Genomic DNA, 27,694 nt, shown 5'->3' on the forward strand with positions numbered 1-27,694 from the left:
TTTCCATGACCACTCGGTACCATTCACTTGATTGTGAAGCTTCTCAGTCATTATTCTTTCTGTATCTACATAATCCAGATGAGTAAGATAAACTATAAGGAGAGAAAAAAAAGTTCTGGTTGTTTGAGATTAAAAAAACTCATGAGTAAAAAGACCACGGCTAAGGAACAACAGAACATCAACCAAGATCAAGACGGCTATTAACATATTCAGAAACTACACGTTACCGTATTTTCTAAAAATTACACAAAATACCAACTCAGTGCCCCTGAGTTGATTCTGACTCATAGCGACCCCCACTGGAGCAGCTGGTGGGTTTGAACCACTGACCTTTTGGTTAACAGCCAAATGCCTTAACCCCTATACCACCACCAGAGCTCCTAAAAATTACTAAACACCCAAGAAGAGGATGACAAAGGTAAAAGTTAAATTATTAGCATTATTAACTTACCTAATGTTTCTCTCATATTCTTATATAAATTTATGGAATCTGTATCCTTCATAAATTCTCTCACAACTTCTCCCTGATCGTTTTCTACAACCAATACTTCCTCTGGTTTAGCCATACGACTAACCATCAATAAACGGACCTATTTAACAATAATGCATCAATAAAAATGTGTTAGTTTTAAAAAATCAACACCATCAAACCCGGAAATGCAGCCACTGCCCCAAATTAAGGTATGCACTTAATGTCACCATACTAAACAAAATGATTCTTCCAAGTTAAGAATAAGGCAAACCCACAAGCCATGGTTCCCCAACTTTAATCTACGAAGCACCTAGAGAACTTGTTAAATTTCCTGATTCCCAGAGCATTCAGGATTCTGATTCATGAGGCTGCAATCTGCATTTCTAGTAAACTCAGAGGATGCCAAAGTCTCTGGTATAAAGACTACACTTTGAGAATGAACCCTTTTCACACTGTAGTTTTTAACCTTCATGGAGAAGTTGTCAGATTCTTTAAAAATAAAACTCACTAATTTGGATGTTAGCCAAAAACAAACAAACAAAACAAACAAACAACAACAACAACAAAAAAGCAAAGCAAGTATTTGCACGTAGCTCAGAGAACCACACAATAAGCGATAGGAAGAGCACTCAACTATTTACTTTACTTGTTACCTTGGATAACACAGGCAAATAGAGCTGTCTCCTGGGCGGAACATCAAAATGCTGACTTCCAGATAGCAACGGAGAGGCAGATGTAGAGAAGGGGCTTTCTCTATAGAGTTCAGCTGCCAAGTGATTCCAGTACTCAAGACAAATCTTAAAGATTTCAGTTTCTTCTACTTCTGATACCAACAACATATAATGAAGGGCCTATATATAAGACCAAAACTATTAAAGTAATCCTTAGACATTATTAAGTAACTTCAAACTTCCTACCACTTGCTACTTTCGTGGGAAATAAAAATTCATGTTTTACTGTGACTTCATTAATCATCCAACAGACCAAATTATCTGGGAGTAAACTGTGCTTTCTTCTCACATGTTCTTCATGTTTTAATCAAGTCTCTTACAAAAGTTCAGGGTTTAAAGGGCTTTGGACAATACAACCAAAGTTGGAAACAAACCCAAACGTTCACCAATAGATGGACTGATTTTTAAAAATGTGGCATATCCATAAATGGAATATTATTCAGCCATGAAGAATAATGATATATGGACAAATTTTACAACATGGATGAACTCCAAAAGCTTATGTGAAAGAAGCTAGCTATAAAAGGTCACTTACAAAATCAGGAAACTTGGCTTGTAGCTGTAATAATCAGTATTGACAACTGTATTTAATAATGCGCAGACAAGTAATAAGGACATCTCAAAAGTGATAAACATTTTAAATTAATGGCACATTTTTCAAGAGTTATATAGAGAAGAATTTAAAAAACCAAAAGGCTCTATCAAAGCCTACCTCCATCAACGTTTCCCTGAGATTTAATCTTTTTTCTATAAGTTGACCGTGTTCCTTAAGAAATGTGCAGAGAAACAAACTGAGATTTTGAATAAAGTTCTGTTCATCATCTTTTCCATTTGAATATGCAAGTCGAATATTAGTATTTAAAGGAAGCATCTGCAAGTTTGAATACGAACTATTAGTCTACGTTTATTAAAAAGATAGTATTAAGTCCTGATTCCATCATCCTTTCTAATATTAAAACAATTAGAATCCCTTGATCTCCTATATGTATTAACTCTTTTTGTATCTTTATGCCCATGATCTTGATTGTGTAAAAGTAAAATGATACAGACAATATTTGATGCATCTGGTACAATCTTTGAATTTTTCTCTGTCAGACTTTTCTCTCCTTCATGTCATTAAAAATATAAAAATGTTCCATTTATTCTTATCACAAACATCTACTATTAGTATGATTAGTCTTCTGGATCACTTCACACATTCTTAATCAAATACCAAACTGATTTAAGAAACAGTTTGGTGTAATTTACAGGTAAGTCAATAAAATACTGAGCCTCAACTTAGTTTCCTCAAAGTAAATCTATGGTGTCCCTAAGGTTTCTCTTCCAAGGAGCATAATTATATCAATACGAGTTCAACAGAAGGATCCAAACTAATGGTATGACTGATGGTAACTTTTATCCAGTGTTCACAGTGTTTGAAACAAGTATTGCTGATCCAGAATACAAAACTAATGTGTTAGGGATGGAAACAGGTCCTTCATTTCAAGAGTCAAGGTCAGTAGCAGAGTTTTTATCAGATCCCACGTAACCCATTGTTTGGTCAGGTCTCTGACAAAAAGATTAAGCTTCTAAATTTTATAGATACAAATTACCATGGTATACCCAAAACCTTTATTTGAAAGCATTTTCAAAATGCTCACCAAATTTATAGCTTACCATTATTGATCTTATGTATAAATATGTAACCGTATCACTAAAAATCTATTATAACTTGTGTGAAATGATTCAAATCTAATGCAACATTTTCTGAAGCATTAAAATTATTCAGTTAGTTTTAAAAACAGTGTTTATTGTATAGTACCTGTTTTAGCTGCATCATTGTCAGTGTAAATAGAGTTACAAATTGTTCCTCATACTGGCTTACACTCACACCAGCAATCTCAGTGAGGCACTTTAGAGACACATTTCGAAACATTGGAACATTCAGGAACTATTTAAAAACAAAACAATCAAAATTCAATGGCGTGAAACACAATTCGTTTACAATTAAAGAAAGGAAAAAAGAATGTAACAATTAAGAACATAGGCTACAAAACAAATATAGATAAATGAATGATAAATGTTTTTATTTTGCACATAGTTTTAGAGGAAATGTCATTATTCACCTAGTAGACACTAACTTCTTTGGGAGCAAATTGTGCTTTCTTCTGAAGTGTCCTCACACATCTAAAAAAACATAAAATTGCTTGGCAACTTTCCTAGGACCTATTATATCACATTTAGGGAGGTGCCCTTTTCTGTGTAGTGCAAGTAAAACCCAAGATTTACAATTACTTTGAATGTTAGTTAGTAGGTAATAATACAGAATAAAAGCAAGTATGTGGGGAAAACTGGCTATTTACCATTCATTCCATCACTGAAAAGGCACAAAAATAACATACCACATGCAGACAGCAATTTCATGAGCTTCAAAGTTCTTAAAAATGGACCTACCTATTGATCCAACAATTGCATGTATAATTTACATGAAATAAATACTTGGACAAGTGCATTAATATTCTATGTTTAAGAATGTTCCCTACTGTTCTGTGACAATAGCAAAACACTATATATAACTTAACTGAATATTAATAAGACAATGGCTCTATTGAAAAGATACTTTAAATCCTATCAGAATCACACTATCAACCTTGAACTCAAAGCAAAAAACCAAACTCACTACCACTGGGTCACTTCAGACTCACAGCAACCTCTACTGGGTTTCCAAGGCTATAAATCTTTAAGGAAGCAGACTACCTCATCTTTCCTCTGCACAACAGGTGGTGGGGTCGAACAACCGACCTTCTGGTTAGCAGCCAAATGCCTTAACCACTATACCACGAGAGTTCCTATCAACCTTGAACTAAAAGTTCAAAATATAAATCAGAGTCTGGTTTTATAGTACGAATTAAGCACAATTTATTCATTATAGCAGCAAAAAAAGTTCTGGAAAAATAACACTACCACATGGTAACAGTGTTTATCTCTGAAGGAACAATTTTTGGATTTATACAACATGCTGTTACTTTAAAATTACCAGGAAAAAGTTACAAGGACTTTTAATTCTGTAAAAACTTGATTTACCTCACTGTGATATCTATTCAACTAAAATATGGTATTATTAATCAAATCTATTAGTTTTTGACACTGAATTTCTGCATTACATGGTGCAGAAACAGGGTATTGAGGCACATCTCAAACAATTACTAGCTGTAACTATGGAAAAGTACTTAACTCTTGTGAGCACTTTTTTCATTTTGGAAACAATTGCTTATGATTATATAGGCAGAAGGGTCTTTCTACATAAAAGAGCTTCACAGAGGAATAATATAACAAAACTCAACAATACAGAAAATAAATGCTGGCAAGGATATGGAGAGATTGGAACTCATACACTGCTGGTGGGACTGTAAAATGACACAATCACTGTGGAAAACATTATGGTGATTTCTTAAATAGCTGGAAATAGAAATACCATTTGAACCAGCAATCCCATTGCTAGGTATGTACTCTAAGTGAGAACCAGGACACAAATAGATACATATGTTCATCGCAGCACTATTCACAACAGCAAAGAGATGGAAACAACCTAAGTGCCAATCAAGGGCTGAATGGATAACCAAACTATGGTACATACAAACAACAGAACACTATGCAACACTAAAGAATAATGAATCTGCAAAACATCTCATGAAGTAGATTAATTTGGAGGACATTATATGCTGAGTGAATTAAGCCAATCAGAGAAGATCTAATACAGCATGAGTCCACAACTGTAAAAGTCAAGGTGTATACATGGAAGGAAACTTACTTCGTTGGTTATCAGGGATGGGAGGATAAACTGCTAGATAGGTAAGAGACAAGTATTGATTTTGGGAAAGGGTAAAGCAATGTATCAAGTCACTGACAAGCACAATAATGCTAAGGAGAAGGAAGACATGGAGAGGTTCATATGAGGTACAGACAACAAAGGTAAACACTTACATACACAATAATGCATTATCAGTAACAAATAATCTACAGGTAGACACGTAGGTAGATATGCTAAAGGATCAGTAAAAGGGAACACACCCATGACCATATTTAAGTTTGGCAGATGATATTTCTACATTAAGTATTTGTATGTTCTGTAAGATATGTCCATTATGTATAGCAAACCTAACAGAGGGCAAAGATGTAACTTCTACCACAGTGTAACACCTGGAGGGACTGAGTCGCTGCTCCTGTGAGCTCAGGACCATGGTCATGGGGGACATGAAGCTCAATTAGCATAACACACTACACAAAAACTGCTCTACCTTCTACTTTGGTGAGTAACAAGTGGAGTCTTAAAAGCTTGTGAGCAGCCATCTAGGGTACAACAATTGGTCTCCCCTCATCCAGAGCAAAGAATGAAGAAAATTTTAAAAATGCATGGAAATAATTAGTTCAAAGTACTAGTAGACCATGTAAACCTCAGCACACATGATCCTGAGACCAAAAGAACTAGATGATACCCAGCTTCCCCTGCCAACTACTTGGAAAGGGATCAAAATAAGAGATCCTAGATAAAGTGGGAGAAAAATGGCAGAGCAAAACCCACAATCATAAAAAAGAACAGGCTTACTAGTCTAATAAGGAATAATGAAACCTCTGAGACTATGGCTCCTAGTTACCCTTACGGCCTGGCACTGAACTCATTCCCGTGGCTTCCAGCCAAACAACGGACTAGCCTACAGTGAACAACTATACCAGGGAGATAACTCAGATGGGAGGAATGCATAGGAAGAACAACACTGGGAAAAGGAAACCACAGGGAAGAAGTGGGAGAAACCCGTTAAATTATGAGGACAGTTATCATGAAACAAAATATGTGTATGAACTGTTGTTGAATGGAAAACTAATTTCCTCTGCAAAACTTTCACTGAAGTCACAATTGGGGGAAAAACAAAATAAAAGAATTAATGTATCTGACTATGAAGTCATAAACACAACTGTGTGTACTGTACCTTATAAATTAATGTGCTGATTAACTTGGTCTCAAAAATATATCCCAGTGGAATCCAGTTAAGAAATCTGAGCAGTGTTTCCAAGGTGGCATGCACAAGTGGAGCATTTTGGGAATTTTCCTGTAACACACACATACTTGTAAGTAATTAGCTCCTTATAATTAATAGATATTTTTAAAAATAAAAATTAAAGCACTTACCATCACAAACTGACATAGTTGAAATATTTGTGAGAACTCATTACACATGCTATTAAAAAAAAGTGGTAAGATTTAGAAGACACTCAGAAATAATTTTATTTATGTAATTTAAAAAAATGATAATTGGTTTTAAAAGACTTGGGTGACTTCTATTTAAACACAATAAAAATATCAGTAACTCCTAAATCTACAAAGTCATTATTTCATTTCTTGAGCATTTGGTTTTTGCCATTCTGTTTTACTTCGTTAATTTCTACCAAGTAAACATCTTTAATTAAAATAATTGCAAAATTCTCAAAAATAAAGGAAATGGCATTGGACATGATAAATCCCAAATCCTGAAATGTGCTAATATACTGAACTAAAGGGAAAATCATAAAATCTTAAGCTGGAATAAATAAATAAAGGTAAAATTTTACTGTGTTACTAATGAGTAGACCAAATTTTTATTAAGTGGAAAATGTTACAAACCTACAGTTTATCCTGGCTGTTCACTACAAAGTGGAGTCTGGTATCTTTCTACTGATATCTAAAGGGGAACTGACAAGAAGCAGAGCTACTACGAATTCAACACTATTTAGATGCAAGTCATTTCCTTAGAATTGGTCACCATATCATAAAATGGACCACAAAAAGATTTCTGGGACCTCTTGCACTGTAATCTTTTTTGCATGAAATGAATGAAATAACCATGAGATCGTAACTATTAACCCCATGCATACTTTCCAACCCTACATATTTACAATATTAGCCCCATGTAAAGCCAATGTAATCTGTTGTCCAAAATTACTACAATGAATTTAGAGTATTACTGATCACCTCCTTAAATGTTTAAAATTTATTTCCAAATTACTTGCAATCATCAGAGAACCGACTAGAAAACTGAGCAACAAAAAAATTACTTGCCTGTCTTTCAAATGCTTGGCTTTCACTTGTGTTATCTGTCCACTAGAGAAATCAAACACTTCTTCGCTTAAGAGTTTAAGAATAACCATATTATTCTGACAGAGACTTTCACTGGTCCTACTTGCTCCAACAATGTCACTGATGAAAGTTGGCCAGTGTTTGGGCCATTCTTGTTTCAGTATCTAAAATAAGGCATGAAATGTTATTTCATTTCACTTGTCAATCTTCAAAGATGCTGTGTAACGTATCAGGCATAAATATCAACCTCTTTACATACTTTCCCTCTTACCACACTCCATACATACACTGGGTAGAGATTATATAGCACATTTAAAATGGTCCACACCTTTGGATACCTCATAAGCCCTCTCATTTATCCTAACTAATGGTCAAATTGTGCTCACACGTGGAGTTTATCAACATTTGCTTGACAGGTATGTAGTATGCAAATCATCCTACAAGTCTCAAAGATCTAGCTCAAAGAAAAACTTAGAAACAGATACAGAAAATAATCCTGGAACCTAGAGCTTTAAAAGGAACGATAAAAGAATTATGTTAAATACCAACTACTAGAAGAACCTGAACAAAAACAGTGAATAAGGAGACAGATCAAGCTGTGGACTGTTAACAAGTACTGAAAGCATGGTCAATTTGAATATTTACAAGTGGCATGGACAACTGCACCGGTGACTAAGAATTAGAAAGTAAAACAGAGAAGACAACAAACAGAGCTATGGACTGCTGGTTGAACTAGTGTCCAGCCATTTTGCATATTTGCAAGTGGCATGGCTATTTTAAGTATTTGTAAAAGCAGCATTCTGATGTAGGCAGCAACCTAAAACAGTCTCCACTTGTTGAGGACAGCACAGGAAACTGCACTGGAGGCTGACAACAGGAATGGTGTGGTATTCCGCTTGTTAATTATACCCCATATTCTCTTGGTGAACAGAGGTGTGGCCATACCCTGCCTACCTACACCCATCTTCTGCAGCAGTAGGAATTCCATCCTAGTCGGTATCACCTGACAGACCTGGCTGCCCTGGCCCTTGCCTCCCTAGTTTTGTTTTTGTTTGTTTCTAAATTATTCTTTTTTCTTCCTCCTTTATTCCTCTTTCCTTTTCTTCTGTTTAATTTCCCTAGTTATTGCTTTTTTTAAATTTTCTTTCTCTTCCCTTTTCCTAGCTCCCTTCGTTTTTCTTTCTTTTCTTTTTCTGGTTCTTCCCATTTTGTATTTTCATTTTTTCCCCCGCACATTTCTCATTTTTTCTTCACTATTCTTTTACTTTTGTTCTTTTTTCTCACCCCTTCCTCCCATATATTTTAGGATTTTTCTCCTCTTTCATCTTGTTTTAAAATATATTTTAAAAAAATTTTCTTCTTGTGTACTGCCTTTCCTCTTTTTTTTTTTTTTTTGGTGATTGTTCCTATTTGTTTATGTAGTTTGTGTTTTACATGAATCACTACAAAATATATCACCAATTAAATATAAATACAATGATATCACAATGTCCTGGAGACAAAAGAACTGTATTTAGATACCTTCAATGGACTGAGAGATCAAGAAAAACACTGACAAAATTAAGAAACAAAACTCTAGAACAATTTAGGAAAACAACACAGAAATCCAGAAGATTAACAGTAAGATTTCAGAAATAGATTAAGTGAAGAAGCAAAGGAATAGAATCTAATCAAAGGAAAACAGAATTGAGACCGAGGGCAAATACCTCAATAGTACTTTGTTAAAAAGATCAAAACAAAATAAAGAAAGCCTAAGATTCATGTGGAATACTGTATCAAGAGAATTAACTTGGAATTCCAGAATACGAAGAGACAAACAAAACCAGAGAAATGTGTTGAAGATTTGTTGGAAAAGAATGTTCAAAATACGATGAAAAGATGAGAAGATATCAATTTCAGACTAGCAACAAACCCCAAACAAGACAGACCCCGAAAGAAAATCATCAAGACATATTATATTCAAAATCACCAAAACCAAAGACAAAGAAAGAATCCCAAAAGCAGCACAAGAAAAATGAAAATTTACCTAAAAAGAGTAACCATTGAGACTAAACTCTGATTTCTCAGCAAAAACCATGCAGGCAGACAACACTGGAATGATATACATAAAATACCGAAAGAAAAAAAATTTCCAACCAAGAATTATATACCAAGCAAAATGGTTCCTCTCAAATGATGATAAAATTAGACATTTATAAATTAGCAGAAATTAAAAGCATTTGTTTAAACCAGACCAAACTTATAGAGATGCTAAAGGGAGAGAGTCCTTTGGACACAGAACCAACAAAAGCATGATCAACACACATGATGACATAATCCAGAAACCAAGACAGTTACAGAAGTATCCAAAATAAAATAAGCTTCTAAGACTGTAAACAGGGAACCAGGGATGGACATCAATTGGCAAGTGAGGACAACTACAAACCAAAAAGAGGGAATAAATAGTGTAGGTACAGAACTTCTAAAACAATTGTGAGATAGAACAGACTGTTCTAAATCTCGGTAGAAAACCATAAATCACAGAGTAACTGCAAAGAAAAATAATAAACCGTCACATCAAAATAAAAAAGACACAAATATTTAGCGAATACTGAAAGACTAGCAACAAAAGAAATGATAACATGATTTATAAACAAAAGGAACATAGCACAAAAAATTACATGAAACAAAGAAACCAGCAACACCACAAAAAAGCCGTAACACCTAACAAAATGGCAACTAAATTCATACTTATAGATAATTACATCAAATGTAAATAGATTAAATGCACCACTGAAGAGATGGAGAGCTGCAGACTGAATAAGAAAACACAACCAATCCATATGCTGTCTACAACGGATTCACCTGAGAGACACAAAGACAAAACATAGACTAAAAAAGAGCAGGAGTGGCAATATTAATTTCTGGTAAAATAGACTTTAAAACAAAAACTACCATAAGAGACAGGGAAGGACATTACATAATGATTAAAGGATCAATGAGACATAAAAATGCATCCAATTAATGAGCCCCAAAATACATAAATCAGACTTTAACAACTAAACAATATAATCAACCCACGTGACCTTACAGATATCTACAGAGCACTTCCCTCAACACCAGCACAACAGACATTCTCTTCCAGTGCACATGGAACATTCTCCAGGATAGACCATATGTTAGGCCACAAAGCAAGCCTCAATAAATTTAAAAACACTGAAATACTGCAAAGCATCTTCTCAGATAACAATGGTGTAAAATTAGAAACCAATGCAATAGAAGACCAAGCTTAACAAATGAAAAGCAGCAGCAGCAGATAGCATGAAAAAACTAACACAGACTAAAGTAGAAAACCTGAACACACCCGTAACAAAAGAAACTGAATAGGTCATAAAAAAATTACTAACAAAAAACAGACAGACCCAAACGGTTTCACTGGAGAATTCTACCATACATTCAGAGAACTGACAACAATTGTACTCAAATTACTCCAGGACGTAAGGAAAGGATGGAATCCTTACAAATTCATTTTATGAAGCAAACATAATCCTGATACTAAAACCAGGCAAAGATACCACTAAAAAGACCAGCTTCCCTCATGAAAAAACAGAAAAATCTTAACAAAATTCTAGTTAATAGACTCCAACAACATATCAAAAAACCCATTACATAAGTAAAAGAAAGGAAAGAATCACATGACCATTATCAATAGATGCATAAAAGGCATTTGATAAAATCTAACACCCATGCCTGATAAAAACTCTCAGTAAAACAGGAATAGAAAGGAAATTCTTAAACATAATAAAGGGCACATATGCAAAACCAACAGCTTACATTATTCTCATTGGAGAGAGACTGAAACCATTCCCCTTGTGAAGAAGAACCAAACAAGGATGCCCTCTATCACCATTTCTACTCAACATTGTATTGGAAGTCCTAGCCAGGACAAAAAGGCGAGAAAGGGAATTGTCAAAAGGCATCCAAATTGTTAAGGAAGAAGAAATACTATACTTATTTGCAGATGATATGATCCTATACATAAAAAACCCAAGAGACTCAGCAAGAAAACTACTGGAACTTACTGAAAAGATTTATCATAGTGGCAGGATACAAGATCTACATACAAAAATCAGTTGGATTCCTCTACACCACAATGAAGTCTCTGAAAAGTAAATCAACACCATTTACAATACCAAAACCAAACCAAACTCACTGCCGTCAAGTCAGTTCCAACTCATAGCAACCCCTCCTTAGATTTCTGAGGCAGAACCTCTACAGAAGTAGATTGCCCAATCTTCCTTCCAAGGAGTGGCTGGTAGGTTTGAACCCCCAGCCTTCTGGTTAGCAGTCAGGTGCCTTAGGCACTACACCACCAGAGCTCCCACTATTTATAACAGATACCACAAAGATAAAACACTTTGGAATAAATCTTATCTGGAACACAAAATACCTATTCAAAGAAAACTATAAAACACTACTTTAAAAAACTTCAGAGATCTACATAAATGGAAGAACATACTGTGCTCATGGATAGGAAGATTGTACACGGTGAAAATATCAATATTACCCAAAGCAATCAATACATTCACAATGCAATCCCGATCCAGATCCCATCAACATTCTTTAAGGACAAGGAAAAACCAATCATTAATTTTATATGGAAAGGAAAGAGCCCTCAGATAAGCAAAGCACTATTGAAGAACAAAGTAGGAGGTCTCACACACTCCCAGATCTCAAAATCTATTACTACATAGCCACAGTAGTCAAAACAGTCTCGTACTAGTACAACAGTAGACACGAAAACCAGTGGAAAAGAATTGAGAACCCAGAAATAATTATGGTCAGTTGATCTTTGACAAAATCCATTCAATGGGCAAGACACAGTCTCTTTAAAAAATGGTGCTAAGCAAAACTGGACATTCATTTGCAAAAAAAGAAACAAGATAAATATCCCAAGCCATACACAAAAACTCCATGTGGATCAAAGACTTAAATGTGGAACCTAAAATTATAAAGTTCATCAAGGAAAAAGTAAGGGCAAATTTAGGGGCCCTAAATTAAATTCTTCTGTGCATCAAAAGACTTCTCCAAAAGAGTAAGAAGAGAACCCACAGAATGGGAAACAATATTGTGCAATGACATATCTGACAAAGTACTTCTCTATCTCTTAAATTCACAGAAAACTCTCAACACCTTATCATCAAAAAGGCAAATGATCCCATTGAAAAATGGGCAGAAGACATGAACAGACACTTTACCAAAGAAAATATTCAGGCAGCCAACAAACACATGAAGAAATGTTTGCAGCCATTAGAGAGATATAAGTCACAACAGTGAGATACCGTCTCACCCCAGCACCAACAGCAAAGTTCAACAAGACATAAGGTAACAAATGCTCGTGAGGAAGCTGAGATTGGAACTCTCATACAGTGCTGGTGGGACTGTAAAATGATGCAACCACTGTGGAAATCGCTATGGTGATTCCTTAAAAAGTTGGAATTAAAAATACCATTTGATTGAGCAATCCCGTTACTAGGTATATATCAAGAAGTGAGAACCAGAATACAAATACACACAGATATATGCACACCATGTTCACGGTAGCACTATTCACAATAGCAAAGAGATGGAAACAACATAAATGCCCATCAACAGAAGAACGGATAACTATGCTGTGGTACACACACACAATGCAACACTAAAGGATAATGTAAAATCTGTGCAACACCACATAACGTGGTTGAACTTGGAGGACATTATGCTGAGTGAAGTCAGTGAATTACAGAAGGACAAATATTATATTAACCCACTATTGTAAAAAGTCAAGCAAAGCAAAGGTTTACACATGGAAGGAAACTTTCTTTCTCGGTTACCAGGGAGGGGAAGGAAAATTGCTAGGTAGGTTAAAAAGAAAAAAAAAAAAAAGAAAAGAAACCAAAGATCACTATTGGTTTCCAGGAGTAGGAGGGAGGGGGAAAAGGGAGGGTTTTGTTCACAGAACAATGAATTTGTGTTAATGGTGGTGGAATTATTTTGGGAAGGATAGCAACAATGGTGGCGTAACTTGAAAAATATCACCTATGTCCCGGAGTTGTAAATGTGGAAGTTGTTATGATGCTGAATGTCTTAGTGTATATGCTTTTACAACAATAAAAGTAAATAAATGAAAGCAAAAGACACAGGGATTCAGATGCATTAGATTTATCAGTCTGGACTATACATTTTCTTAGGTTAGGGATTTCCAAACAATTACTACTAATGTTGCTGTTGAATGCCACTGTGCAGATTACAACTCATAGCTGTCCAACAGCCCCACAGGATTTCCTAGGATGGAATTTTCATGGGAGCATGTCACCAGTTCATTTCTCCTGTGGAGATGCTGGTGGGTTGAACTGCTGACCTTTCAGTTAGTAGACAAGCACTTCATTATGCCATCAAGGTCTCTAAGTAGCTACTTTCTTTATTTGCTCCCTTCTTACCCTCTTCAGAGAAATGGTAACAACAGAAAGTCCTCAAGTATAAAAAGGTAGTTTAACATAGTGAAAAGCCCAATTTTTTTCAGGAGGCTAAATGTTTCTAAATTTGTTTAAATAGGAAAATAATGTTTTTTCCTTGCATATGCAATTAAATGCTTGGAAAATTTCTTTACATACTACAGAAAACAAGTAGCTACTAAAAATTCTAAAGTGGAATATAAAGAGAGTTAGAAATGCAGAGTAAGTGTCAAAACAAATGAGAAGGATGCAAAATTATAAGGCAATGATATCTGAATCAGGATTGAGACATTTTGCATGTAAAGGACACATGCACAGTACTAGGCAAACAAATTACAAAGATTCAATGTAATTTAAAGGTAGATTTATGGTATTTGTTGTTTCCTATCACAGCAAATTAACAATTTTCAACACTAGGTAATAGGCTAAATATTGTAGTTATTACTAGACTATTATCACTATTTCCGGTAGCTGTTAGTCCAGTTATTCAATAAATAAATAAGAGTAGGTTTGGACATTTTGTTTGCATAATAGGCCTAACTGAAGCATTTAGTTCTTCTAAGGAAAACAAGTTAATCAAGGCTTACCTGGACAAGAATCATATTTAATTTCCCGATATATACCTTCTCCTTCTAGGGAGAGAAAAAAAGTTTAGATTAAACAAGAGCCTAGAATAGGTATCCTTATTAAGAATATAAGAAACAGGCAACACTGAGACTAGTAATTTCAACTCTATTGTAAATGATCATACAGACATATGTCTGTAATAGAAACAGAATCTAAATCTAGCCAAAGATGTTCATACACAAAATATTACTTTTCAAATAATCTCCAAAAAAAACTTACCTCCACACAAGTTGGGTCAGACGATGTCTTGATAATGAGTCCAACAACGTATTTTTTTATTCCTATTGGGGGGCAGGGAGGAACACATAAAGGATAAAAAACTGTTCAACACAATACAGTGCCCACAAATCTTAATAGCCACTGAGAGTAGGTCAGAGTAAACTTGGATAACAGACACCAACCCCATAATTCATGTCAGCATTTTAAAGAAATGCCAATCATTTTTTTATAATACTCTCTTAAAATTTCCATTAACTTGATGGAATATAATTATAAAATGTTTAGCAAGGTACCTCTTAAGATACTTTCAATTCTATATATCTACCAATTTAACAAATTGCTTATCTATGTATCTGTGATTTCCAAATATAAACCACCACAAAGGACTAATTACACATTTTTTAAAAAATATATGTTATGTATCAATTTTGCTTTATTGGTTAAAACTGTCAAAACCATGAAAATTTTACTTTGCAAGCATCACAAAATAAGTTTATATAAGTATTCAAAAATTGAGGTCAGATGTTATACTTTTCGAATGTGATTTCCTGCCTCGGAAACCCAAGGGGGGGTCACTGTGAGTCAGAATCAACTCTATGGCAGTGAGTTTAATTTGCCTTTTGGTTTCATTAAAACCCCCTGTCTAAATGGTATGAGGCAACACTGCTAACTTAACAAATTAGTATTTCCCACTATGTGGAAAAAGACTATAAATAGTATCACAACTGTTCAACTAAGGCTTTGCTACCAAATGAGTCAAGATTTTCAGTTTGAAGCACTTTCTGAACTTGCAAATGCAGATAAGGATTTGTGAAGCTGTATGTTCCAAGGGTCACCTACCAAATATGGAACGCTGGAATTAATTTTTCAGTGAGAATGGATTTGCTAACAATTTTGCTCATAAAAATATTCAGGAAATAACACTCGAATGTAAAGTAGCAAAATGCTTACTTGATATTGTAACTACATAATAATATATAAAAGCATGATAACGAATCTGCAGAACCAATGAGAGGTGATCAGGGTAATAGTCATCTTTGAGTTAAAGTGTTAAATTTACTCTTTTATATGTAAGCTATGATTGTTGTTGTCAGGTGCTGTAGTTAGCTCCAACTCATAGTGACCCTATGTACAACAGAACAAAATACTGCCCACTCATGTCCCAACCTCACAATCCTTGCTATACTTGAACCCACCGTTGCAGCCACTGTGTCAATCCATCTAGCTGAATCATCTTCTCTTTTCACTGACCCTCCACCTTACCAAGCATGATATCCTTCTGCAGGGAATGGTCCCTTCTGACAACATGACCAAAATAGGTGAGACCAAGTCTGGTCATTCTTGCTTCCACCGAGCGTTCCGGCTGCACTTCTTCCAGGACAGATCGGTCTCTCTGGCTATTGATGGTATTTTCAGTATTCTTCGCCAACACAATTCAAAAGCATCAATTCTCCTCTGGTCTTCCTTATTCATTGCTCACCTTTCACATGCATATAAAGTGATTGAAAATACCATGCTCTGGGTGAGGTGCACCTTAAGTCTTCAAAGTGACACCTTTGCTTCTTAAAACTTTAAATAAGTGCTTCAAGTCCTCTTCACTTTCAGCAAGGAAGGTTTTTGTTGTCTGCATGTAGCAGGTTGTTAATAAGTCTTCCTACAATCCTGATGCTGTGTTCTTCTACATATACTCCAGCTTCTGACAGACTGAGTAAGAATGGTGAAAGGACACACATCCTTTCCTCTGGAAGCATAGTGCCTAAGGCACGTGACTGCTAACCAGAAGGCTGGCAGTTAAAACCCACCAGCCACTCCTCAGAAGAAAGATGGGGCAATCTACTTCCGTAGTGATACTGCCTTGGAAACCCAGGGAGGGGTCGCTATGAGTCAGGTCTGACTCGGCGGCACATAACAACAACAAGAAGTACCTACTTGCTCTGTTCAAACAACAGCCTCTTGGTCTATGTACAGGTTCCTTGTAAGTACAATTAAATGTTCTGGAATCCCCATTCTTAACAATGTTACCTGTAATTTGTTATAATCCACAAAGTCATATGCCTTTGCATAGTCAGTAAAACATAAGTAAACAGCTTTCTGGTATCCTTTGCTCTCAGCCAACATCTACCTGACATGAACAATGGTATCTCTCATTCCCCATCCTCTTCTGAATCCAGTTTGCATTTCTGGAAGCGTGCTCTTCCATCTTGGTATTATAACTCCACATCTTTGCATATTCCATTGTAATCTTTTACCTTACTCTTTCGAGCTGCCCTTTGAAATCTTCTTTTCAGTTCTTTTACCTCACTATTTCTTCCATTCTCTTTAGCAATTCTCTGTTCAGGGACTAATTTCAGAGTATTTTCTGATAACTATTTTAGTCTTTTCTTCCATTCCTTTATAATGACCATGGTCTGTTTCATAATCAGCTCCTGGCCTTGTTTTGCCTCAAGATACTGAGCTTAAAACATCACCATGGACTGCTGAAAGAACTAACAAATCTATCCTGGAAGAAGTGTGGCCGGAATGCTCCTCGAAAGTGAGAATAGCCAGACTTCGTCTCACCTACTTTAGTCAGAAGGGATCATTTGCTAGAGAAGGATATCATGCTTGGTAAAGCAGAGGGTCAACAAAAAAGGGGAAGGCCACCAACAAGACAGACTGACAGAACTGCTACAGTGATAGGCTCAGATATAGTAGGGATCGTGAGACTGGCACTTGACCAGGCCATGTTTCGTTCTGCTGTATGGTCTCCATGAATCGGAGACCACTCGATGGCACATGACAACATCACTTCTTTCCATGGATGGAGTCAATCTCATTCCTGTCTATTCCATCTGGCCCAAGGTCCATGTGTTGTTTGTTGTTGTTATGTGCCACTGAGTCAGACAGACCCCGACTCATAGCGACCCCTCCTTGGGTTTCTGAGGCAGTATCATTATGGAAGTAGATTGCCCAACCTTCCTTCCAAGGAGTGGCTGGTGGGTTTGAACCGCCAGCCTTCTGGTTAGCAGTCAAGTGCTTTAGGCACTATGCTACCAGAGCTCCCGGTCCATGTGTTTAGCCACAGTTTATGTTGTTGAAAAAAGGTATTTGTAATCAGGAAGTCATTAGTCTTGCAAAATTCTATCATGGAATCTCTGGCCTCATTTTTATCACCAAGGACTATTTTCCAACTACTGGTGATTCTTCTTGTTTCCAACTTTTGCATTCCAATCATCAGTAATTATCAATATATTTTGATTGCATGTTTGGCAGTTTCAGACTGTAGAAAGTTGGAAAAAATCTTCAATTAAGTCAACTCTTACTTTACTAGTTTATGTGCAATTTTGAGTAACAGTAATATTAACTGGCATTCCTTATACGCATATGGATATTAGCCTATCACTGACAGCACTCTACTTCAGGACAGATCTTCAAACATTCTGTATGATGATGAATGTGATGCCCTTCCTCTTCAATTTGTCATTCCTGGCATAGTAGACCATATGATCGTCTGATGCAAAATAGCCAATACCAATGCATTTCAGCTCACTAATGCCTAGGATAGGAGCTCTGGTAGCGTACTGCCTAAGGCACTTGACTGCTAACCAGAAGGCTGGCAGTTTAAAACCACCAGCCACTCCTCGGAAGGAAGGTTGGGCAATCCTACTTCCGTAGTGGTACTGCCTCGGAAACCCAAGGAGGGGCTGCTATGAGTCGGGGCCGACTCAACGGCACATAACAACAACAACAACAACCGCCTCGGAGGATTCATTTTGAGTCGGGTCCGACTCGATGGCACATAATACCACCACCTAGGATATTGATCTTTATGTGTTCCATGACATTTTTGACAGCTTCCAATTTTCCTACCTGTATACTTTGTACATTCCATATTTCAATTATTAATAGACGTTTGCAGCTGTTTATTCCCATTTTGAGTCATGTTGCATCAGCAAATGGAGGTCTCAAAAGTTTTACTTCATCCATGTCATTAAGGTCGACTCTAATTGAGAAGGCAGCTCATCTTCTGGCACTATATCAGACATTGTTTCAGGGCTATTCATAAAGTTTTTCAGTAACGCATCAGGTGGTGTTTCACTAATATTCATAAGGTTTTCACTGGCCAATTTTTCCGGAAGTACATGGCCCTGTCCTTCTCCCCGGTTTCCCTTATCTGGAAGGTTTGTTGAAACTTGTTCACCATGGGTGACCCTGCTGGTATCTGAAATACTGTTGGCACAGCTTCTAGCCTCACAGATACAGGAAGCCACAATACTACAAACTGACAGACTGTTTTGTTGTTGTTATGTGCCATCGAGTCGGCCCTGACTCATAGCGACCTCTCCTTGGGTTTCCGAGGCAGTATCACTGCGGAAGTAGGATTGCCCAACCTTCCTTCCGAGGAGTGGCTGGTGGGTTTGAACCACCAGCCTTCTGGTTAGCAGTCAAGTGCTTTATCCACTATGCTACCAGAGCGGTAGATAACTCTTTCCGACTCACAGTGACCCCCATTGGGTTTTCGACTGTACATCTTTACAGAAGTAGATCACTCCATCTTCCTTCTGTGGAGTAGCTGGTAGGTTTGAACAGCTTACCTTTTGGTTAGCAGTCAAGTACCTCATTCACTATGATGCCAGAGCTCATCACCAATATTTGAAAATTTAATTTCTATTAACAAGATAAAACCATTTCCTCTCGTGTCCCAATAAAAACAAAATACCACAACAAAATGAAAACAAACACAAATTATGGAAATGCTTTCTTAATTGCTGAAAAGCTTTACTAGAATAGAATGAGAGTTATCAACTGAGAATCTAATAATAATAATGAAAAAAAAAAACCCAGCTGCCACTGAGCCAATTCTGACTCATTGCAGCCCTATGTGTCGCACGGTAGAATTGTGCTCCATAGGGTTTTCAAAGGCTATGACCTTTCAGGAGCAGATTGCCAGGCCTCTGTTCCAAGGTACCTCTGAGTGGGTTCACACTAATCTTTTGGTTAGTAGCCCAGTGCTTAACCATTTATACCACAGTATGAGAAAAATTTAAAGAACTGCCTGCCAGGTGCCAAAAATATCTTAACTGACTGCTGAACATAAGCAAAAACAGTCATATGATAACTTTCATCACTTACATTTTAAAGTCAGGTCTACATTAAACAAAGACCACAGTAATACTGTTATAGACAAGCTCCACTTATGAGTGCTAAAACCAATGGGAAAGTTTGAGAAAACAATGGGTATCTGCATACTTTCAAATTATTTCCCCAAGGTATTTATCAACTACAAAGGAAACATACTATATTTGTAAAGAAAAAACAAGCAGACGCCACAAAAATCAACTGGTCAATGTTGTTATTAGGTGCCGTAGAGTCAGCTCCAACTCACAGAGTCCCCTCTGTCCTACGTTACCTTCACAATCTTTGCTATGCTTGAGCCCACCATTGCAGCCACTGTGTGAATCCATCTGACTAAGGATGTAACACTGTCTGATCAATGTTAATGAACAGTAAAACATAATGACACCACGTACCGATCGAGGATACACTTCTTTGGTATTCTTGTTTTCTCTTCTCCCCCTAAAAGTATATCCTCAATCTGTCATACTAGGGATAGGGGTACGTGGTGTCATGTTTTACTGTTCATTAACATTGATCAGACAGTGTTACATCCTCAGTCAGATGGATTCACACAGTGGCTGCAATGATGGGCCTTAAGGAATAAGAAAATGAGATCAGACAGATCTTCAATTCTCCTGTTACCAATCTAATCAATAAATTAAGTACCTTCTCTTTCTTTACAGAGGTTAGTGAGATTCACCTGTAGAAGTAAGGACAAAAGATGAAAAATAGAAAAGTGAAAATAGGTGCCCCAAAATGGAAGATCCCTAACAAGCAAAAAAATTCTTAATTTAATACCATTGTACAATGATCAAGGAGCTCTGGTGGAACAGCGGTTAAGGCATTTGGCTGCTAATCAGAAAGTCAGCAACTGCCAGACCCACTAGCTCCTCAGTGGGAGGAAGATGAGGCAATGTACCTCAATAAAGATTTAGTCTTGGAAATCCTATGGGTCGCTATGAGGTGGAACTTGACTTGATGACAGTGTGTGGTTTTGTACAATAATAATCAGTACACATCCAGCTCAGTACTAACACCCTTTCAAAACACCGGAACTATAACAAACATTTTTGACATAATGCTCCACATCTATAACCTCCGACTGCTAATAACTGTTTTGTTGTTATGTGCCATCAAGTCGGACCCGACTTAGAGACCCCTCCTTGGGTTTATGAGGCAGGATCACTACGGAAGTAGACTGCCCCATCTTCCTTCCAAGGAGTGGCTGGTGGATTTGAACCACCAGCCTTTACTGCTAACTACACATGGTTTATTCAAACAGCACAACTCCTTCTTCAAATCCCTTCCTTGTAGTCTGCCCCAAATTAAAGACAATAGTAGTTTAATTAAGAACAGCTTTAGGGACTGTGAAGAGCACCTTAATTAGAAATTATCAATTATTTGGAAATCGTATGTAACATTAGGATATTATTCCAGTAGCTTTCTACATAATTTCTTGGGAATCAGGAAAGCTTGATACAAAAATCAGTAACATTTCACCAAAGAGTTCTCATTAAAGTTTATGTGTCCCTGAGAAGTACAATTATCTTCCCATGGTTATCAAGTTTTTCAGTGGAGTCACACACATAGCTGTAGCATTCCTATAAACATACACCCCTCAAATCCTTATCTTTTCAATAGGAACAAAAGTTCATGTCTAGGATTTTTAGACTATATTTTCTAATTATTTAAAGTTTAAAGATCTAAATCTACTTTTCTCAACTAATGTGAAGAAAAATGTCCTTCACAGTCCCGTTTCAAATGAAAACCTAACAGTATTAAATTGTCAATATAAACTTCCAAATGGATAGCATCAACTAGCTAGCTAAATAGATTAAATTTAAATAATGCCCATGCTGATTTGGAAGTACACACTGGACTTTTAATCATAGAGGACTTTTAACTATTTAGAGGAGCCCTGGTGTTGCAATAATTAAGCTCAAGGCTGCTAAACCAAAAGGTTGGGAGTTCAAACCCACCAGCCACTTTGAAGAAGAAAACGTGGCAGTCTGCTTCTGTAAATATTACAGCCTTGGAAACCTCTGGGGCAGTTGTACTGTCCTATAGGGTCACTATACAGAGCTCTGGTGGCACAATGCCTAATGCATTTGACTGCTAACCAGAAGGATGGTGGTTTAAACCCATCAGCTGCTCCATGGAAGCAAGATTGGGCAATCTACTTCTGTAAAGATTTACCACCTTGGAAACCCAACAGGGGTCACTATGAGTATAAAAGGTGCTCCGACTCCCCTTTCTTCACAGTGGCTTGTTTTCATATACATAGGAAACAGCATTAATGTAAACGTAAAACCACAAAAAGGGAAAAAACTGAGTTCAAAAAAGTTCCAACCTTGTGTAATAGTACAAGTATCCAATCAACTTAACCTGACATATTTGCTTACTGGCACATCTCTCCAAAAACGCCATCTGTGATTGCTAGTTAAGCTCTTTCTGTGTCATACATTTAACACCAACATCTGTCCATTTAGATAACCAACACTGGGCTCAGACGGTTATTAATGTTTCAGGGAATACAGAATATTGTTCTAATCATCACTCCTTGGAATGCTTGTGAGAAGAAATGGCCAAAAACAACGATAAACATGGGTTCTCAACATAGGACTCCCATAGATTGGCTGTAGTAAGTATTGTCAGCTCTCACTGGAAGTTTCACATAATCAGAATACTTGAGAGGGACCAAATTGTTACCTTAACCAGAAGTAGGAAAAATGCTTTTACCTATAGTAACAAGGTTCTTGTCAATTATATTTCATGCTGAAATGCAGAACATCCTGAACACTTTCTTCCTTTAGAGATAAAATGATTATTTAATCAATAATAATTTTCTTTCCTCTACTATCCCATCATAGTGTAAAAACATATATATCTTTATATATATATATATATATATATATATATATATATATATATATGTGCTTGCCTGACAATTCGTAGACTGACAAGAAGTATTTACACCCTACTCAAACATTGCATTCTGTTGAATATTTCATAGATTCCTTTTAGACACCAAGGGCTTAAGACTGTTCTGGTTACTGAGTGCTGCTCTGACAGGAATATACCACAAACGGGATGGCCTTAACAAACAGGAGTTTATTCTTTCACAGTTTGGAGGTTTTAAGTCCAAGTTCAAAGTGCCAGGCTCCAAGGGCTGTGTGAAAGCTCCTTGACCTTGGGCTTCAGTTCTACTACCTTTTGCTCCCGGCCCACTGAAGCTGGAGGAAATAATGGTTTGAGGGGAGTATGTTTATAGGAATGCTACAGCTATGTGTGTGACTCCACTGAAAAACTTGATAACCATGGAAAGTTAACTGTACTTCTCAGTGACACATAAACTTTAATGAGAACTCTTCATTGAAATGTTACTGGTTTTTATATCAAGCTTTCCTGATTCCTAAGGAATTATGTAGAAAGTTACTGGGAGAATATCTCAATGTCACATACAGTTTCCTCTTCACTCAGGCAGCCACTGGCTGCTGAGGCTAACAAGCCCAAGGTCGACAAAATAAAATGGCACAGTCCCAATGTTACCAAACGGCAAGCCATTCATTCAAGTCCATTTTAAGTCCCAAGGTCAGCAGAGCACAGCAGGCTGCTGAACGACACAGCTACATGCAGGGTCCAAGCGTGCCATAAGCTAAAGACTATCCCCAAGGCTTTTCCTTAAATACAGGAAGCCGACCACATCCCAAAGGCAGCTACTCAGCTGCTTGTGGTAGATTCCACCATGGAGTTGATTTCCAGTCTCATCATGGGGAATAAATACCACCAGCTGCCCAGCCACTAAACCAGGCCCAGCCAAGTTGACATACAAATTTAACTACCACAGACCCCAAAAGCTTAAATACTGTTTCAAAATCATCAACAAAGGAAGATCAATCACCTCTGTTACATGTTGAAAGTAACACTTATAATTATCACTGAAATAACCACAAAGAGACTTACAGATCCAACCTAGTTACTTAAGAAAAATATGAAGCTGGGTTTCTACTGTGAACTAAATACTCAATGAGTTATGAAAAAACTACAAAAAATAAATAAAAGTACAATCTAATTAATAAGTGGTCCAAATATTAAAGTTCTAAGAGTACCATAATTGGAACAAACTACATGTTCAGGAGAAAACAGAACAATGGCATTTTTACATAATACCAATGAATAATCAGAAATTAAAAATCTAAAAATACTATTTATAATAGCATGAAAAACATTAAATACTTAGGAGAAATGTGACAAAAGGTAACAGTCGAAACTTCGATAACAAGTTTGAAAGACTAAACGGTTTCATGACTCACTACAGTAATCCATACAGTGTAGTACTAAGCTTAGAGCTAGATCAATGAAAGAGAATAGAAAAAAAGTCGTTTCAACAAATGGTGCTGGAAAAATTGGATACCATATGCAAAAAAAGAGAATCTGACCATAACACCTCTTAACATATATATAAATTGCTTTAAATGGATCACAGACATTCACATAAGAGTGAAAATCGTAAAACTTCTATAACAAAGAAAATCTTAGTGATCTTGGGTTTGGCAAAGATTTCTTAAACTCAAAGAAAATACTGGCAAACATGGATGTGACAAAGGACTCTAGAATACGAAGAACTCTTATAATTCAGTAAGAAAACAGCCCAATGAAAAACGTGGAAAATACCTTAACAGACACTTCACCAAAGAATTTATCAAACCCACTGCCATCAAGTTGGATCCGACTCATATAGACCCTTCCTTGGGTTTCCAAGGTAGTATCAGTGTGGAAGTAGATTGCCCAACCTTCCTTCCGAGGAGTGGCTGGTAGCTTTGTAACTCCAGCCTTTTGGTTAGCAGTCAAATGCTTTATGCACTACGCCACTAAAACTCATAAGGAATATACAGGGACGGCAAATAAACACATTAATAGCATTACTTAATAGGGAAATGCAAAGTTAAGCATACACCTACCATATAATCGAGTTCATTCCACTCCAAGATATTTACACAAAGAGAAACGTAAGCTAATCTAGTAAGTGACAGAAGATTGGGGGTGGTGGTAAGGGGATGAAAGGGAAGGCAAAGGTAATCACAAAATGAGTATAGTGGTTTCATGGATGTATACAGTAAAAAAACCTATCTAATCACGCTCTTTCAACATATGCAGTTACACATGCCAACCGTACTGTAATAAAACTCAAAAATTGCAAATGCAAACAAAAAGCAACCAAAAGAAACAAAAAACAAGTATTACATAGTAAAGGACTGATGTTCAACACAACTGGAGATCTGAAGCAGAGGAATGAACAGATTAATTTTGTTATAAAAAAGATAGCAACAATGGAAAATTGCTGGGACCACACATGCTGTTTATTCATACTCAATAACTTTAACAACCAATTAAGTTTACAGGTTTAACTTCCAAAAGCCCAGTCACAACTTTTTCATCTTGAACTATTTCTTTCATTAGTTGTCTTCTCTGCTGTTCAATGTCAACATGTTTGTATCTCATGAAATGATCTGTAAGCCATACTCGTAACAATGATTATAACATGATCCTTAGTTTAAGTAAAAATATAAGTGCACTTTTATATAGAGTCATCAATTTTTTTGAGGGAAGGGACAAAGGAGGCTTTTCTTTCTTTCCTTCCTTTTTGGTGCAAATTTTCAAATTATATTAAAAAATGGATGGAGGCCACCTAGGTAGTAAAAGCCATGTGTAGTTAAGATTAAGAATCAATCAGTGCCACTGGTCCTATCCTTAAGACTTCAGTGAATAGCACCCATATACCCTATTCAGAAATTCTTCCACTTCACATATTAAAACCCATCTATGCCTTTCTAGTCACCTTTTTAATTTAAAAATATTTATAGCCTTTGGTATACAATAATTTTAATCTAAGAAAATGTTCCTTCTAAAACATAACTTCAAAGACATTAAATGTCATGACAAATATCTAAGGTATGTATACAGGTAGCAACCGAGTTACAACTGGGTTCAGTTCTAATGACTGTTTTAAGTCAGTTTTGACCTAAGTCGAATACTTTTTTTAAAAAATTTTCATTATTATGACCTTTTATTACCACCATCTTTATAAATCCAATCTTTGAACATCTGAGAATGGTAGCATCAGCAAATTATGCACTGTAATACTGGATGTGGTACATATTATTGATAAGATATACCAAGAAATAAAACCAAAGTCCCTAAGTGTGGTTTGTTGAAATTCGAATACATTGTTAAGCTGGGGACTACCTATATCATTAGAACAAAAATACTGGGAAAGTCTTATACCCTTGAAAATAATGAAGTTAAATGGTGAACAGTAACTAATAGTACTGGTTAGCAGTCAAGTGCTTTAGGCACTATGCTACCAGAGCGCCTATGTGAGAGGGTACAGAGGGAAAATAAGATATTTCAGAACAAGGCAGTAAATTTTGTGTAACACAAAGCTAAATTTATTTAAATGTTTATTTAATTATGTGTCTCACGCTTTTTGTTATTAAAATGTCTTTCTAAGGTTTTTTTTTAAAAAAGCCTTCACCTGGCTATTTTATCTATGAATGTCTTTTGTTCTTTGAAATTTTATTCTGGTACAGGGTTACGCTAAGAGAACATACACAAACCAAACCAAAACCAAACTCACTGCCATCAAGTAGTATCTGACTCATAGCAACTCCTCCTTGGGTTTCCGAGGTGTTATCACTACAAAAGTAGATTGTCCAACCTTCCTTCTGAGGAGTGGCTGGTGGGTTTGAACCACCAGTCTTTTGGTTAACAGTCAAATGCCTTAGGCACTACGCCACCAAAGCTCCGAAGAGAACATAAAGAAGAGACATTTAACTCAGTCTAATGCAGTCAGATTTTCCCAGAAAAGTGTTTTTTAGATAGAAAGGCAGTTAACTGAAAAAGTGATGATCATAAAGGAACATGTAAAAATGAACATAATAAAGTCTGAAAGTAGATGAAAGAAATGCTAGACTAGGGGAGGAAAAAACCCAGTAAACTTATTTTGGCACACTGTTTGTGGAGCAAAATCTATCCTTTCTTTAAATTACACTAAGAACTGGCATCTGTGTGAATAAAACTTGCCCAAAGGGTCCAGCCTAATCATTTCCCCCTTCTTTTAGCATCTGCAACTCATTATATATACCTTATTTAATCCTCACGTATTATATTCTTTTTTTTTTTTTTTTGCGTAACATGTTGTTACGTAAATAACATGTTTTTTTGGGTTTTTTTTTTTGCCAACTGCATCCTCCTCCCAAAGTATTTTTGTAAGCACACTACCTATTTTTTTTAAACAGCAACATATAAAAAGATTAGCATAGCATGCTTACTATTATACCTCATGGAAGGAGCATGTTGGGGAACAAAACAAACATGAATTATTTGTTGAAAATATGGTTTTATCTTTCCAAGAATGATTTAAAACTAGTAAACTGGCAAGCAGAAACAATAACTTTAAAAGGTATGACAATATCATCTTCTTGGAGTGATATATTTTATTTCCAACACCAAAGTTACTTCAAGATGAAGGTAAATTACTATTCAGAAATATTAGTACATTTTGATAAACATACAGGGGGAATATTATGAAAAGTTCTTAGCCAAAGCCGAACACCTTGAAGGAATGAGTCACCGGGCTTGGGAGCTTAGGACCATAGTCTTGGGGGATATCTAGGTCAATTGGCATTAACACAGTCCACAAAGACAATGCTTTACATCCTACTTTGGTGAGCAGCCAACTGTGGTCTTAAAAGCCTGTGGGCAGCCAAGATGCAACCACTGGTCTCTCCCCTTCTGGAGGAAAATAAGAGTGAAGAGAATCTAAGACTAATGGAAATAATCAGTCCAAAGGTCTAAGAGACCATGTGAACCTCAGCCTCTAAGACCCAGAAGAACTAGATGGTGCCCAAATACCACTGCAGGCTCTGATCAGGATTCACAATAGAAGGTCCTGGAAAGAATGGGAGAAAAATGTGGAATAAGA

General features: G+C 36.4%; 1 protein-coding gene across 1 annotated transcript in view; it reads right to left on the reverse strand.

Moving 5' to 3' along the window:
* XPO1 (exportin 1) overlaps window positions 1–27,694 on the reverse strand; it is a 55,283-nt gene that overhangs the window by 13,270 nt on the left and 14,319 nt on the right. The window contains exons 5-14 of the mRNA XM_042780563.1: window positions 14,614–14,675; window positions 14,355–14,399; window positions 7,277–7,458; window positions 6,371–6,419; window positions 6,171–6,290; window positions 3,005–3,133; window positions 1,916–2,074; window positions 1,126–1,323; window positions 452–590; window positions 4–92 (exon numbers count right to left, since the gene is read on the reverse strand). Coding sequence (XP_042636497.1) covers window positions 4–92; window positions 452–590; window positions 1,126–1,323; window positions 1,916–2,074; window positions 3,005–3,133; window positions 6,171–6,290; window positions 6,371–6,419; window positions 7,277–7,458; window positions 14,355–14,399; window positions 14,614–14,675 — 1,172 coding nt within the window. The remainder of the gene's footprint in view (window positions 1–3; window positions 93–451; window positions 591–1,125; window positions 1,324–1,915; window positions 2,075–3,004; window positions 3,134–6,170; window positions 6,291–6,370; window positions 6,420–7,276; window positions 7,459–14,354; window positions 14,400–14,613; window positions 14,676–27,694) is intronic.

Source organism: Orycteropus afer, unplaced genomic scaffold, assembly GCF_000298275.1.
Source record: "Orycteropus afer afer isolate SDZICR_OR568_19922 unplaced genomic scaffold, OryAfe1.0 scaffold00046, whole genome shotgun sequence".
In the NCBI taxonomy this organism is placed as follows: domain Eukaryota; kingdom Metazoa; phylum Chordata; class Mammalia; order Tubulidentata; family Orycteropodidae; genus Orycteropus; species Orycteropus afer.